Source organism: Callithrix jacchus, chromosome 7, assembly GCF_049354715.1.
Source record: "Callithrix jacchus isolate 240 chromosome 7, calJac240_pri, whole genome shotgun sequence".
Taxonomy (NCBI): Eukaryota; Metazoa; Chordata; class Mammalia; order Primates; family Cebidae; genus Callithrix; species Callithrix jacchus.
The window spans coordinates 135,294,955-135,311,417 of NC_133508.1; the positions used below are offsets into that span (position 1 = coordinate 135,294,955).

Here is a 16,463-nt window from a genome sequence, read left to right on the forward strand (position 1 = left end):
TCACTACTTTCTAAGTACACCAGACCTTTCTTTAGGCCAATAGCTGTTTCTTTTTTCTCTTTCCTTCCTGTTTAAGATTTTAGCCTATTTTTTTCCTTCCTTATGAATTTTAAGTAGGACCTCAACAGACTTACAAACTCCAGTTAGCTATTTCTTGGTTTTGATTTTCTTGCCTATCTTTATTCATTAGTGAGTCTGGTTTTTCTTCTGCACATTTGTTAAAGTCCATTTGATCACTGAGCCTGCTTTTTTAACATGGGTTCATTATGGTTTTGCTTTCCTAATCCAATTTTAAAAGGCTTTATGTTATTTGAGAATTGCTGAAAACCATGCTATTCTTTCTTTGATGGTTTGGTAGTGAGCATGGATGAGCACGGCCTGCTGAACCCTGAGTTCTAATCCTAGCCTGTAGCTAAGGAATTGGGAACGATTTGGACAAGTCAGTCAATCTTCTTTGTCTTCAGTTGCTCAAGTGTCAACTGTGGATAATATGACCTGTCTCAAAACTACAACATGCAGTAATTATGAGCTTAATGAAAAGATTGTACAGTGCAAATATATACAATATAACATGTTTCTTATTATTTCATGGTTAGTTCAAATATTTCCTTTAGACTTCTCTATTTAACTGAAATGCAGCAATTAATAGCAAATCAATTCAACCTCATTTTGGATTAGATAAGCTTTGCCTGTTAATTGTATACATATTTACATTATGCATATTTCATTTCAAACTTACACCTAGCTACCATATTAGATAATAATAGCTAACATTAATTGACCATTTACAATATGCCAGATACTTTACTATGTCCTTTGTATGTTTTATCTTAATTTATCCTCACAGAAACTCTAAGAGGCAGAATACACCATTATTTCTCCTTTACAATTGATACAACTGAGACATAAAGAGTTCAAGTGCTGTATCCAACATCCCACAGCTTCTAGCTGATAGTAGGGTCTTGAACCCAAGTATTTTGAGTTCAGAGCCTGCGTTGGTACCCACTATTATAATTTACTACAAATCACTTATTTTATGGCTGGAGTTGTCATAGTGTGTTAGGAAAAACATAACAGCTCGATATCTTTACAGCTTCTAAGTTTGAAGTAAAAGTTAAAATATTTTAAAATCACCTGTCCAATATAAAGTTTTTTCAATGACTAATTATTACAATTTCCCCAATATTATAGACATATACAAACACCTACTCACCAAACACACCCAGAAAGGCCACTGAAATGTGCATCCAAGCCTCAGAAACAGACAATGCTATTCAAGGTGACACCAAGAGAACAGGAACATTCATGTGGCCTCTGCTTGAACATTCCTGTTTCAGGATGCACACTACCTTGAAAGGCAGTTAATTCCATTTCCAAGCAGCTCTAACCATTCAAAAAGCCTTAATTGCTGAATTAGCATGAAATGTTAAATTAACTGAAATTGCGCATGCAGTCTGATTCGTGTTAGTCACAAGCTTTTTAGTTTAGCCACTTACCCAGCGTTTATTCTACCTCACCTAAATGGTTATAAAATGAAATACCCTAGTGATGGCAGTGACATTGGAAATACACTATTTTTAATTTCCTACATTATCTATTTATCATTCATCTATATGGAGTGTGTGTATATATATATATATATATAGATAGATATAGATATAGATATATATGTTGTGGGCTCTGAGCCAAACCATGGGTTTGAATCCCACTTCTAACGTATCCTAGCTGTGTGCACTTGAACACATTATTTCACTACTTTCGGCCTTAGCTTCCCCACCCTGCCAAAAACCAAGAAAAATATCAAGTCAGTGATAAGTTTGAACTCCAAAAAGAAGTTAAAAATTAGAAGTAAAAATGTAAAAATAAATGATACTAAGTCGTAGAGTTGTGGTTATAAGGCATAAATAAATTTGATATTTGCACAGAAGCATTCTAGGGAGATGTATTTTTAAATGTTTCCAAGGCTAATACAGGAAATGAGAAGTACCAAAAAAGAAAGTTTATTTTTTACAATTTTAAGTAAACAGAAAAGAAAAATAAGAGCTTTAACATATATGAAAGTTTGAAGAAAAGTGATGAAAAATAAATTTGATAAAAGTAAATGACTTCTGGAAGGCAGTAGATACTATAATGGTATATATGATCTATCTAAATACTTTATCTACCTATCACGTATCTATCTATCCATCTGAAAACGATTTTAGATAACTCACCTGGTTCTACATTGTCTAAACCTCAGGCGAAAAAGGAAAAGTTAACTATCCTGAGAAATTCTTGGAATATGGCAGTTGTATACTTTTTAGAATTCTCTGGATCATTTTCTAAAAACACCCAGAGAAACTAAGGTGACAAAACCACAAACCCTGTGCAACATATACAACAAAATCAGGTACAAAGCGCTTTTCGTTTCTCTTCCCCTTCTTTCCTTATCTCTTCCTTTCTTTCCTTTACCTTCCTCATCAATACAGTCATTGGTCAGGGCACAGCAAGGCAGGTGATCATGAGCATTTGAGGAGGAGCCATGAGGGCTCAGTGTGGGGTGTCATAGCCTATGCAGAGCACAGCCAGAAGGACATCTACGTGGTCAGTGGCATGGTGTGGTGTATCATGGCCCAAGTGAGAAGGGAAGACTTCCAAGGGTGATAGGGGCTAGCAAAGGACATCAGAGCTGAAGTAGGATGAGGACAGTGTACTATAGCAGGGCATGAAAGCCATAGTTATTGGATTCCCTCTAAATTTCTTCTGTTAAATGAATATGTGGGGTCAGATGTTGACTTTGTAAGTAGCAATGCTATCGTCTATTCTCAACGATCCCAAACTGGAGTTAAAGTTCTCTGGGCTCTTAATCCAATCTGAGACAGACCTGAGACAGGTAAAACACTCTACTGGCTTGGGCTCCGCTGGACATACATAAAATCACTTACTATGTCTCATCTCCAGCTGCACGTCTATCTCTTGTGATTCCATTCTGTCCTATTTACTGTCCCTGTTCAGAGACTTACATCCAACTGGTCCCACATATTTCTGTAATGTGCCTCTGTCTGTTTTTTTTTTGCCTCAACCTGTTTGAGATTGTTAACTCTCACAGCTATTTAATTCAGAACATAGTGCTGCCCAGATTCAGGTAAAAAAATGATAGGAACCTGGCTTGTTAGTTTTATTTTTGCCGTGCTAGGAACAGTATAGTCACTTGGTTTTAGTGCTCGTGCCTTTCCACTGGAGCTTCCTTGTCTCTTCCTACCGAAAGTGGTCAGAACCTTGGCAATCCCTCACAGGTACCTGCTTAAAATCTTCATCACTGGATTTTAATCAATTCAAGTTCATGGGTGCCAAATAAAATACCACTCTTCCCATTTACTGTGCAACAGCCTCCTCTTTGTTTGTCATATGGTAATACTCAAACTGCATACTTCTTTTTTACTTCATTCAACAAATATCTGTTGGCAGACAAAGACTTGTGCTTGGAATTGAGGATTAAGTGGTGAACTAGACAGGGGTCTCAACCCCCATGGAACTTGCTTTCTAACACGCAGAACAGAGGAACTATTAGTAATGGCTAATCACACAACTGTTAATCACCGCTTTATTATATACCACAGAGGAAAAGCACAGACAGAGGTAGATCTAGATTTTGGGGAGCCTGATGCTTAAATAATTTGGAAAACCCTCTTTAAGGAAAAAATAATAATTAAAAATTATAAACACAGAGTTTGGTATAGGGACTTGGAAGTAGCCTATGCAAGTAAATGCCCTGAAGCTTATGCTTCATTAACTATCTGGTCAACTGGCCTCTGAAGATGGGGAGGTTTAACTTACAGGGCCAGAGGCTCAGGGTTGAGGAAGAGAGAACATTCCAGTCCAAGGGAACAGCAAATGCTCTGAGTTGGGAACGTGTTGGAAGAGGAAAAGAAGGCAGTGGGATCTGGAATGCCAGGAACAGACCCACAGTGACACTGCGGAGAGGCAGGCAGAGGCGAGACCAAGTAGCACTTAATGGTTAAGTTAAGGGTTCTGAAATCAGGATAAACAGAAAGAATTTGGATTGGTTGAGGGCAAGAAGATTAGTGGAACTTACTGTAGATACCTTGGATTAGAATGGTAATGATGCATATTGGGCCCCAGCCAATTATAAGCTTCCTCAAATTTGATGGTCCTTCTTGTTACCCAGGCTTTTGCCACTAGTTCAAAGGGGAGCCCCAGTCCCTGTTGCGATCTTCACATCTTCTATAGTAATTGTCAGCTCTCTCACAGTCCCTGCAGATCAGAGCTGGGCTGTGTTACAACCTCCACTGAGCCTGTCAAAGTGACAGGGCCCAGGGCCTGATCAGGAAGCTGTGGCCTTTCCCTATACTTCTGGGTTTAGATGAAGCATCACACCCCATGTTATAAAATCTGGCTTCCCTAGAAGCTTCCCTGAAGGGGCAGGGCATACAACTGAAAAGTGCAGAGGCAAGTAAAGCCCTATGGAGTGAAATGGGACCAGTGAGAGGAGACTGAAGAAGCAGTAAGCTCATTCCTTCCACTTCCTTTCCTAGAAAGTGATGAGAGAATGGGTGAGTCTATCATCTTGTGGGATGATGTGCTATTCCCTTCCCATATGACTGAGCAGTTGGCTGCCTTTCCTTGTGAAGTCGTGGCCAGCTCTGGAATGCACCATATTGCACTTGTTTTCCCTTCTCCCCATCTCATCTTTCTGTTCTTCCTCAGTCTTACTTCTATGAGACTGTATACTTCAATAAAGGCTTTTCACAGTAACTTTGACTTAGGCTGTATTTTCAAGGCTAATTACAAATTAAGAAATAAATGGATTCAGGATCTACTACTGTATTAAAGATCTATTTACAAGCAAATATTGTGGACCTTCAGTAATGGCTCATATCTGATTGCTCCCTATATTCTCCTTTGTTTTGGCTGGCCAGGGACTTTATACATAGCAGGTGTTTCATAAATCTTTTTTTGTATAGAATTGGAGTTGACTACTACAGTTCCAGAAAAGCAAGAGAGTCTGTGATCAGAAACCTGGACCAAGAAAACTAAGCAGATTCTAACAATGCTACTGATTTGACACTAAGCAGTAGAAACTTCTTTCTGGTGCTCGAAACTGAAAAATTTAAACCAGGCTGAAGAATATACAAGACAACATGAAACACATGTGCATTCTAAAGTTCTACTGTTCGATATGTATCATTTCTGTTTCAGATAAAGTAGTAAAAAGCTGATAGCAAGTTTCCTCAAATCTTTACCGTATAATTCAATAATTAATCCGCCATAAAAGGGTTTTATAAACAAGGTATAGTATACAGCATCACATCACATTATTAGCCACACTTAAAGCCATTGGCATGCAAGAGTGCTGGTGTGGTGTCTCTGATTTCTTTACATCTGTATATCACCACCCATAAAAGAAACGTACATGTCAGGTGGAATAGTAACTTTGACTTGAATATGTTTTTGTTTGTTTGTTTTAATGTGGGTTTTTCCATTGTAAGAGAATCAGTTTTAACCTATTTTTCAGCATGTGTTCACAAAATCAAATCCAAATACTGATTCTACAAAACGTTATTGGGTGTGTACCATATGAACTGTGATGAAATCATGCTGCTTAAAGCTACCCTCCTAGAAGCTGTGAAGGCCTGGGGGATACTTCCTTCATGTGATATCTCCTGGGCTAGTCCAGATCTAAGATTATAGTGAATATTTTTATTTTTTAATTGACATTATCAGATCTTCTTGTTATGTAGACTGCTTTCCTATGGAGAGATTCTGCAGATTGTTTTGATTAAACAAAAGGCATACCTTTGCCTCCCTTCTTTCTTTTTTCCTTTCTTCCTTTCTTTTTATTTATGTTTTGCTATAGAATAATCAGAAGGTGTTATTAAATAAAACTAAAATTAAAGAAAAATCTGAGATGTGAAAAATACCTTTAGATTAGCTAATCTGTTTATACTTAAAGGGTTTTGATTAATAAAAAGTAATCTTGTCTATTTAAAAATTATCTAATATTGAAAAATTAATTTTTAAAAGTATTTTGTTCTTACAGAAAGGCAGAGAAGCAAGCGGCATGATAAAGCCATTCATCATAGTCAGCTTAAAATTGGCAAAGCTCATGCCAAGCATGGGCTCTGTGGAAGATTTCATGGTCAATTAGGTAAATACATGTATCAAATGAACCCAGCACGGAAGATCACAAGGCCAATTACTGATCATGTTTAATTTCACCTCTAAGTCCCAGAAGTAATTTTTCCTCTCCCAGTTTTAAAATATCCAAATAAAATGTATAATCATCATTTTTGAACACTATAGACAGCTTTACAATATTTTATAATGTAGCATCAATTAGTTCATCAGTATTGTTAGATTTGGTCTTCTGTATTACTGAGGGGTTTTCAAGAAACCCCAGTCAAGACTCTATAGACTATTTTCCATGACAGCATGAGGGACAAAAGTGTATAATTTTCAGTATGTATTTTTCCATTTGAAATACAAATTCGAGGCACATGGTTACTTGTTTGCATTTGTGCAGGATTCAATTTATATTATGGAAAACCTGCTGACTAGTGTTCCATTCAGGAGCATTCTGTCCTACTATTTTATGCATGTCTGTATTCAAACTAGAATAGTATTAAATGAACCTTTTATACTTTAAATATTCAAGAGTTTTATAATTCAAAATTTCTTCTCTTACTGTCAAACTAGTTTGCCTAAAGGCAAGGTAAGATCAAGTTAGACTCTCAAAGGTAGAATTAAATTTTATCACGGCATCCATCATAATATACAGTTTGCTTAACATGCAAATAAAGACTGTATGGATTCAGAGAATAAAGGATTTTTAGGTAGTGTGTGAAATCCAAGGGACCGCTTTTATAGAATAAATTCCTTTTAAATTTACATTTCCATCATTTTAATGAAAACACAGGGTAAACAAATTATAATAGAAATGTTTTAAGTTACATTTTCAATTCAATTTTACTTCTACTGTATTATTTTTCATGGCAGCTCTTTATTTAAAAACTAATAAAAATAGGAGAGAAGAAATAAAATAAATATATACTAAAGTAATCATTACCTCAGACATTTTGGAAAGTTCCATCCAGTCATTTTTATTGTAACTGCACATGATGCTAGCAATCACAATCTTTAAAAAGAAAAAGAAAAGAATGTAAGTTAAGTAGTTATGGTGTTGTATGCAAAGATATATTAATATTTAATAAACGCATAATGGTAAACTATATTATAAAATTGTCAAACTATCAAAAAATAAATCATTAGAAAACAGCAGGGTATGATAGCAAAACACTGTATGACATTTGGGGCTTTGGATTTACTTTAGGAGACTTTCTCATTTACTATCTGTGTACACTTGGGCAAGTTACTTAACTTTTCTGATCCACAGTATTCTCTTTTTTAAAATGGTGATGGTAATACTGACTTTGCCATCCTCTGAAAGTAGCAGTGTAAATACATGTGAAGGGACTGTCTAAATTATACAATGTCATTAAAATGTTGTTTATAATTACTGGTAGAGTGAAAGATTTTAAGGGATGAAAAAGAAAAAAAATTGTGTCTCTTTTAAACATAACTCATAGTATACATAATAACACCTTAAATATTCATAGTGCATTATAGTTTTAAATTTTATTATATATTATTATTTAACTACAGTATTACAGAAATCTTATAATAGAGACTGTATAGAGTAGTAATTACTAGTGTCTGCTCGGAAACTAGGATGTCGAGGTTAGAACCCTGACTGTGTCACTTACATGTGGCCCTGGGCAAGGTATTTAGTTTCATGACTGGTAAAATATGAATACTAGTGCCACTTACTTAGAAAAGTAATAACAGAAATTGCTAAGGCTTATATAGCTCTCACAGTGGGCTTGGCACTGTTTCAAGGGTTTTTACTTTGTTAACTTATTTAATCATTCCAATATTATTTTCCCCACATTACAGATGAAGACGCTGAGGCAATGAGACCTGACTGTCACATAGCTGATGAGGAACAGAGCCAGAACCCAGAGCCAGGCAGTGTGACTCACTGAAAGTCTGTGCTTTTAACCACTAGGTTTTGCTAGCCCAAAGCAAATACTGGATACATGTCAGTAATTATTTCCTATCATTACTATTTAAAGACTATGAGATTGAGGCTGGGTGCAGTGGCTCACACCTGTAATCCCAGCACTTTGGGAGGCCGAAGCAGTCCTTGAGCCCACAAATTCATGACCAACCTGAGACATATATAACAAGACCTTGTCGCTACCAAAAAAAAAAAAAAAAAAAAAAAAAGAAAGAAAAATCAGCTGAGTGTAGTGGCCCACACCTGCAGTTGCAGCCACTCAGGAAGCTGAGATGGGAGGACCACTTGAGTCCAGGTGCTCAAGGTTACAGGTAGCTATGATCATGCTATTGAACTCCAGCCTGGGCAACAGAGCAAGATTCTATCTCTAAAAAAATAAAGACTAAGAGATTGAGACACAAAGAGTTTGTGCCAAGCTTAAAGTTGCAAAGACTAGTGGTAAGAGTTTTCTAAAAGCCATTGTGCTGTCACCACATAGAGCTTTTTTATGTTGAGAAAAAAACCCAAAAATATGCTATAAAAGTCAGATAAATGTTTTCATCAAGAGGATAGAAAGTAGCGACCATATTGGAGAGAGTTCTAAAAAGCAGGGAGAGAAGACTGTCTTTAAAGTTGTTTTTTTTTTCTTTCCAGATAGACTATAAAAACCATGAAAGCTGGAGCTAATGTGCATTACTCATCATTTATCTACAGTAACTAGCATGGTATTTGGCACGTATCAAAGACTGAAAGAATAAATGAATGAGGTTACCAGGGGTTTAGAAACAAGGGGTTGCATTATCAATCACCTTACCCTTTTAAGAAGATTAAGTAGAAATGAAGATCATAAGCTAGAGAAGGGAAAAAATAAACAATTGAAAACTGCTGGCGAATTATTATATGAGTAAGAGTGAAGAGTAAATAGGACTGATGAAGGTATCTGTCTTGGTGATGAAAAAATAATCAGATATGAAAATACACAGGACTAGTCAACTAGAGAAGCAATTAAAAAGAAGGAAGCAAAAGATCTGAGAGTCTAAATTGAAGCCACTGAGAAATTTGCAGAACATTAGTCACATGGAAGCCAGGAGAGACAGGAATTTTGAATAGCCTCCTTAGAGAGAGGAACAGAGAAGAAAGTAAAAGTAGATGACAGATAAAGGAGGAAAATTAAGCATGCCAAATTATTGTTCATTGAGTTTACGATTCAACTTTTTTTGGCCAGTGAAACTACAGCTTTTCCAAAATTGGGAAGAAAAATGTAAGAATGTTTGTTCTATGGCCTTTTCTCTAGGGGCTAAAAGAAGTGCAAATTTATGTTTGGAAAACTCTGCCCCTACCGCAAACGCTCTCTCTCTCTCTCTCTCTTTCCCTCCCCCACAAAGAGGCTCCCTTATCTCTCACTTTACATACCGGTCCTAGCTCTCCCGCCGCCCAGCTTCCCGCCGCCCAGCTTCCCACCCAGCAGTTCAAACTGACCAACAGTTGCCCACCACCTCGGCTTTTGGCTTCCCCACCCCCCAGCCCTTCAGCCCCCTATAAAACAACCCTGCCCCTCTGAGCAGCGCAGCCATTTTTCCTTTTCGTCCCGGCTGGCCTGCCCGGAGGCTCTTTCCTCTCAATAAAGCCTGAACTTAAGGAATTTCCTCTAGCCTGCGGTCCGGTTTCTTTCCCAATGAGCCCAGTCTTCCCACAGAGGGTAGGTCGGACAAATGGTGCCGAAACCCGGGACGGGAGCTGAGGCCGTTGGCCCGGCCATGGCCCCCCTCCCCGACCTACCCAACACTGGCCCTGCCACCTCCACGTTCCGATTAAGGTAAGCCAAGTTTTTCTTGCTTTGCCTTCCCCCGCTTCCCGTCTCCTCTTCCTACGGCACGGTGCAGTTGCTCCCTCTCCAGCGTTCCGCACGGACTCCTTGCCTAGTCTCGGCCGAGCCAAGGTAGTCTTCCATTCCCGCTCCAGGAGCCTTCCGAGGGACAGCTGCCAGACGGGGGACGCCCCTCTGACCGCTTCCCTTTCCGTACTTAATTGTACTCCGGGGAATTTGCAACGAACGGGGACGCCTTTTCGTTGCATCTGCCCATCCGCGCCGGAGAGTCTGTAGCTGCGCCTGCCATGGGAAATTCGGAGTCCAAAATACCTCTGAGCACCCCCCTCGGGTGCTTGCTGCGAAATTTTACCAAATTGGGATATTCCCAAACCCTCAGAAAGAAAAAGCTTATTTTCCTGTCCCAGGTGGCTTGGCCCCAATACAAACTCAGTAACCAGTCACATTAGCCCCCGACTGGCACTTTTGATTTCAACACCCTCCGAGATCTCGACGATTTTTGTCGCCGCACGGGCAAGGACAATGAAATTCCTTAAGTCCAGGCTTTTTGGGACCTCCGTACCCACCCCAACCTATGTTCTTCCTGCTCCACCTACCAAATCCTCTTATCTCGAACCCCCCATAAATCTTCCTCCACTACCTCTCCCCCACCCTACTCCTCACCGGAGGATCTGCCTGAACATCTGTCCTCTCCTGCCAATCTCAGCAACCAGTCGCCATCAACGGCACGCCCTTCCCCCACTCCCTCTGCACCTCCTACCTCAGAGGCCATGCCTCACTCTCCCTCTACTCCCTCTGTGCCCCCTCCCTCAGAGGCCTCACTTCCTCTTGCCTCTCTGGTGGCGGCCCACACCCGCTCTCACCAGCCAGCTATCCTGGCCCCACTCCGAGAAGTAGCAGGCGCAGAAGGTTTAATTAGGGTCCATGTTCCTTTCTCACTCCAAGACCTGTCCCAAATTGAGAAATGTTTAGGATCCTTCTCAGCCGACCCATCCACCTATATTAAAGAATTCCAATACCTCACTCAAGTATAAGAAGCCCTAGTCCGGTACACTCAACTAGATCCAGCCTCCCAAAACGGGGCCACTGTATTAGCCTCCCATTTTATCTCCCAATCAGCACCTGACATAAGAAAGAAACTAAAGAAAGCAGAAGAGGGGCCAGAGACTCCCATCCAAGACCTGGTAAAAATGGCCTTTAAAGTATTCAATGCCAGGGAAGATGTGGCTGAGGCTGCCCGCCAAACTCGCATGAAGCAGAAGGCTGCCCTCCAGACCCAAGCCCTAGTGGCGGCTCTAAGGCCGGCAGGGAACCAGAAGCCCAAGGCCGAAACCCATGCCCCTCCAGGGGCATGTTTCAAATGTGGAAAGGAAGGACACTGGTCCCGAGCCTGTCCACAACCATGGCCACCAACTAAGCCTTGCCCTATCTGTCGGCTCCCGGGACACTGGAAGTCAGACTGCCCCAGCTTCCCCAGGGTGCCGGTTCCTCAAAACAGACACACTGGCGTTACGCAGCCGGCGGTCACCCTCAGTAGGGAGGAGCCTGCTTGCCAGGAGCCGACCTCCGAGGGAGCTCCGTTCCCCAGTCTACTAGGGCTGCTAGATGACTAGCGGGGCCCTGGCTTTCCAACTCCGGTTACCCTCGCCGAGCCTAGGGTCACAAGACATGGGGGCTACCTACTCCGCACTTCCTTCTTATTCTGGCCATCTCACCCCTTCCCAGGTCTTAGTCATGGGAATCGATGGGACCCCGAGTATCCCCTATCAAACCCCACCACTCATGTGCTCATATAACTCCACTCCCTTCACCCACTCCTTTTTAGTAATCCCCACCTGCCCAGTTCCCCTTCTGGGGTGAGACATCCTTTCAAAGCTGAAGGCCGTCATAACCTTCCCCACCGCCAGCCCACACAGCCTTTTTCTCCTAGCCCTCAATACTCTGCCTCAGAACTCCAGACCCTCCAGTCTACCACCGGGGTACAGTTCAAGGATGACTGGGCCTTCAAGCATAACCTCCTCATCCTCCCTGAAAAGCAAAGGTACCAGATAATCCAAGACATCCACAATTCACTCTACATTGGGCCTAAAGCCTTATACCGATTCCTCAACCCACTTTTTCACCCTCACCATCTCCTCAGTACCATACAGGAAGTCCAGTCCTCATGTACTGTCTGCGTGAAAACTAATTCCCAGAGTTCCTGTCATCCCCGGCGCCAGCTTCATCAGCTACGCAGGTTCCTACCTGGCCAAGACTGGCAAATTGATTTCACCCATATGCCAAAGCACAAACAGTACCGGTATCTGCTAACCATTGTTGACACTTTTTCAGGCTGGATTGAAGCTTACCCCACAGCCTCTGAGTCTGCCGGGACAGTAGCCACTCATCTCATTCAAGACATCATCCCACGCTTTGGACTCCCAGCTACCATACAGTCAGACAACAGCCCAGCCTTTATCTCCAAAGTCACTAATGCCGTTTCTACCTCTCTAGGAATTCAGTAGAAGCTACATGCTGCCTACCATCCTCAGTCCTCTGGTAAGGTGGAACGGGCCAATGGCCTAATAAAGGAGCATCTGACTAAGCTCATGCTTGAGCTCCGCCAATCCTGGGTAACCTTAATTCCTATCACCCTCACCAGGGTAAGAGCAGGCCCCCGGGGCCCATCACAGCTTAGCCCATTTGAGCTGCTGTATGGTTGCCCCTTCCTACTTTCAACTCCCCCACCGCCAGAGACTACTCCTCTAGACAGCTACCTCCCCTACTTTACTCTCCTTCGCAGCCTTCTCCGAGAACACGCCAACGCTTCTCTTCCCCAACCCACCCAGCCATCTGAAAATACACAGAAAGTCCTCCCGGTAACCCTAGTCCCTCGACTCACTATATATTCCCCAGCCGAATTCCAGATGCTGCAAACTCCCCATCGCCGCACCCGACGAGCTGCCTTCCTACCCATTGCCGTTGGTGTCTACCTTGCTGGTTCAGCACTTGCAGCAGGATTAGGAGGAGGGGCACTAGTCCACTCTCACCTGGCCATAGCCCGACTGACCTCACAACTCCAAGCGGCTATTAATGACTCTACTGAGTCTTTAGCATCACTCCAACGACAGATCACCTCAGTTGCCCAAGTTGCCTTGCAGAACCGAAGAGCCCTGGACCTGCTCACTGCTGAACGAGGAGGGACCTGTGTCTTCCTACAAGAAGAGTGCTGTTACTACATCAATGAATCCGGCCTAGTAGAAACCCGAATCGAGAGCCTCCAGAAACTCAAAACTAACCTCTAGAGTCAGAAGTTCTCGGCTGAAGCCACAGCGTGGTGGTCTTCCTCTATGTATACCCTCTTGTCACCATTGCTTGGGCCCCTAATAGCCGTTTGCCTAATCTTACTTATTGCTCCTTGCTTTCTCCAGTTCCTACAGCGGCTCTTTCAAGAACTGACTGGAGTCACCATCCACCAGATGCTGCTCCAACCCCACCCTGAACGAGTGCAAGAAACAGACCTCTCCCCGAACATCCAGGCTCCTTAGGAAAAGAAACCTCTTCAGAACCCCCCGTCGACCCTTGTCAGCAGGAAGTAGCCAGAGAGACAACCGACGCCCCTGACCCCCTCTTTTTCTTTTCTTTAAGGAGTCGGGAATGTTTGGAAAACTCTGCCCCTACCGCAAACGCTCTCTCTCTCTCTCTCTTTCCCTCCCCCACAAAGAGGCTCCCTTATCTCTCACTTTACATACCGGTCCTAGCCCTCCCGACGCCCAGCTTCCCGCCCAGCAGTTCAAACTGACCAACAGTTGCTCACCACCTCGGCTTTTGGCTTCCCCACCCCCCAGCCCTTCAGCCCCCTATAAAACAACCCTGCCCCTCTGAGCAGCGCGGCCATTTTTCCTTTTCGGCCCGGCTGGCCTGCCCGGAGGCTCTTTCCTCTCAATAAAGCCTGAACTTAAGGAATTTCCTCTAGCCTGCGGTCCGGTTTCTTTCCCAATGAGCCCAGTCTTCCCGCAGAGGGTAGGTCGGACAATTTATACTCCAAGCTTCATTTGCAAACAGAAAAGCGTCATCATGTAATTATGTAGCTTCAGTTAGAGATACTCTCTGCCTTTTCCACGTGATAGAAGAGCTCAGGAATGCTATTCCCCATTCTCTAGTTAGAAAAAAGATCAGGGAGAAATATCAAAGGGGACACCAGATCTTCTGGGACTAGACCTAATACCTCTTGGTGTAGGTATCCCCTGCATTAAAAAAAAAAAAAAAAAAAGATATTAAGGACCTTATTTGAAAGGAAAAATCAACTGGGATGGTGGGGGGGGGGTGCAGGTGTAAGCATTCTATTGTCTTCAGTGGCCTCAAGGCAGAGGTCAAGTAAAAACAAATAAACAGTCTGTTAATCTAACATTTAGGGAACGGGCAGAGCCCTGAGGCTTGTTAGAACTTCAAGGGGAAAGACAGATACAAAGATACAGACTGAAGAAAAAAAAAAGAAAAAGATTTAGTTACCCTGTGGTGAAACTGATAAGCAACAGGCATAGGTTTTTAGAAAATTTTATGTCTTAAAACAAAACAAAACAGTAACAACAACAACCACAAAAAACCCCACCTCCTAGCATGACAAAATAATCCCCCAATCCACATTTCCAAGCAAATATGCAGTGGCTGCTCAATCAGCACAGTCACAGTAGCATGTACATACCCTCTCCAACTCCCCTCTCAGGGTTCCATGGAGGACAAGAAAGACCTTTCTGGTGGGCTGGATCTAGCCAGGTAGATGGGTTGACCAAATAAATCCACACCAGGGAAGCAAGGTTTACCAGCCTTGACAGCAGGATATGATATATATTCTCAACTAGGGACTAATGCTGCTTCTCTCTTCTACATGGCAATTTTAATTTTAACAGAGCTATTTTTGCTTCAAATTTATATTGACTGTGCCAGGGTTAGTTAAAATAATTGTTCGCCACTGGGCGCGGTGGCTCACGCCTGTAATCCCAGCACTTTGAGAGGCCGAGGTGGGTGGATCACGAGGTCAACAGATCGAGACCATCCTGGTCAACATGGTGAAACCCCGTCTCTACTAAAAATACAAAAATTTAGCTGGGCATGGTGGCGCGTGCCTGTAATCCCAGCTACTCAGGAGGCTGAGGCAGGAGAATTGCCTGAACCCAGGAGGCGGAGGTTGCGGTGAGCCAAGAACGCACCATTGCACTCCAGCCTTGGTAACAAGAACGAAACTCCATCTCAAAAAAAAAAAAAAAAAAAAAAATTGTTTGCCCTGTGGACTGCTGAGAATCATGAGGCACACTACAACTGGGCTTGATGAAGAGAAATAAATATCATCCAGAGTATTGTTCAGGACATTGAGAGAATCATGCCATCAAATGCTGGTGGGGCAGCCTCTGATTGGGGAGGGCTGACCACAGATAGAAGAGATATATTATGGTAAGCAGAGGTAGGTTTCCATTTTATTCCCTGAGCAGCCAAACATGACCCTCTTCTCCTTTCCCTATCCGCTGACAACAGACTCTACCTTCTTGCCCCCAAAATGAGAAAGCATCCCCACCCACACTAGTCACAGGAATTGGGTACTCTGCTCCTAACAAAATCCTTCACTGGAACTGGGAAAGTAAGGCTCTTTTTTTTTCTCGTTGGTCGCTAAACTGGAATGAAGTGTGTTCAGAGCCGCTGGTGATCACTGACTCCGCACTTTCCTACCCAAAGCTTACTACACTGGGAGAAAACAAAGCAGAGACAGAGGAAAGCAGACAAACACGTGAGATGGAGAAAGATTCATTTTGCAGCCGCTTTTAAGGCCGGGTGTCTCACTAGCGTTATCTGCACATTTAAACTAATAAATACCACATTTTGGCCTAAGGAAATTCTATTTACATTCTGGTTTTATGATTTAAGAGTCTTGACAATTATCATATGCAAAACTAAAACTGTCATTTTTGAAGAAACTTTTCAAGCAAATTTTTAAATCAAGTAAATTTCAGGAAAATAACATACTTTATACATTATTTTTAAAATGTTAAATGGTCTTAGCATTCTAAATATCCTTATCTAAAACCAGAGAATGGCTTGTGAAAATATGTGGTGGCATTCTACTTCTGAGGAATAAAGATGACAAAAAAATAATTTTACTTTTTATCAAAAGAGACAGCAATTTTTCAAAGCGTCAGGCTAACAGACATTAACGCTAAAAGGATACTGGACATAATTTAATCTTTATTCAATGATTAGAAAGCCCTTCAGTGTTTTGCTGTACTCTGTTTTTAATCAAGCAGGAGAGAGTCTTTTTTTCTTATAAAAAAGCAGAATGATGGATATTTTATATTGTGAAACATCATGCAATGCTATTTGAAATAAATGCCCAATGAAATATATTTTTAAATCGAAGCAACCTTTTTCGATACCAATATTTCACTTAATTTATGCCATTTCTAATGCTCATTTTTATGGTTCATATTTTAAAACATTATTGAATGATGAGCTATGTGAAACCCAAATGCTACATAGTATTTCAAGTTTGTCTTCCTCCATCCTACATTTTATGTTACATAGTCTAGTGGGAGATTCAATGTAACTTAA

At 41.8% G+C, this 16,463-nt stretch overlaps 2 protein-coding genes across 5 annotated transcripts in view; one reads left to right on the forward strand and one right to left on the reverse strand.

Annotated features, from left to right (window-relative positions):
- Positions 1 to 16,463, reverse strand: part of DPYD (dihydropyrimidine dehydrogenase) — an 895,784-nt gene that overhangs the window by 286,585 nt on the left and 592,736 nt on the right. For all 4 annotated transcript variants that reach the window (XR_008473049.2, XM_035252229.3, XM_054236576.2 and 1 more), the window contains one exon: positions 7,067 to 7,135. Coding sequence is in view for 3 of the 4 variants with exons in the window: in XM_035252229.3 (XP_035108120.1) it covers positions 7,067 to 7,135 (69 nt within the window). In the remaining variant the exon portion in view is untranslated. The remainder of the gene's footprint in view (positions 1 to 7,066; positions 7,136 to 16,463) is intronic.
- On the forward strand, positions 9,728 to 13,635 carry LOC144577057 (endogenous retrovirus group FC1 Env polyprotein-like). The gene is made up of 2 exons (XM_078332584.1): positions 9,728 to 9,872; positions 12,216 to 13,635. The coding sequence occupies exon 2, from the start codon at positions 12,473 to 12,475 to the stop codon at positions 13,166 to 13,168; it is 696 nt and encodes a 231-aa protein (XP_078188710.1). The 5' UTR covers positions 9,728 to 9,872; positions 12,216 to 12,472; the 3' UTR covers positions 13,169 to 13,635.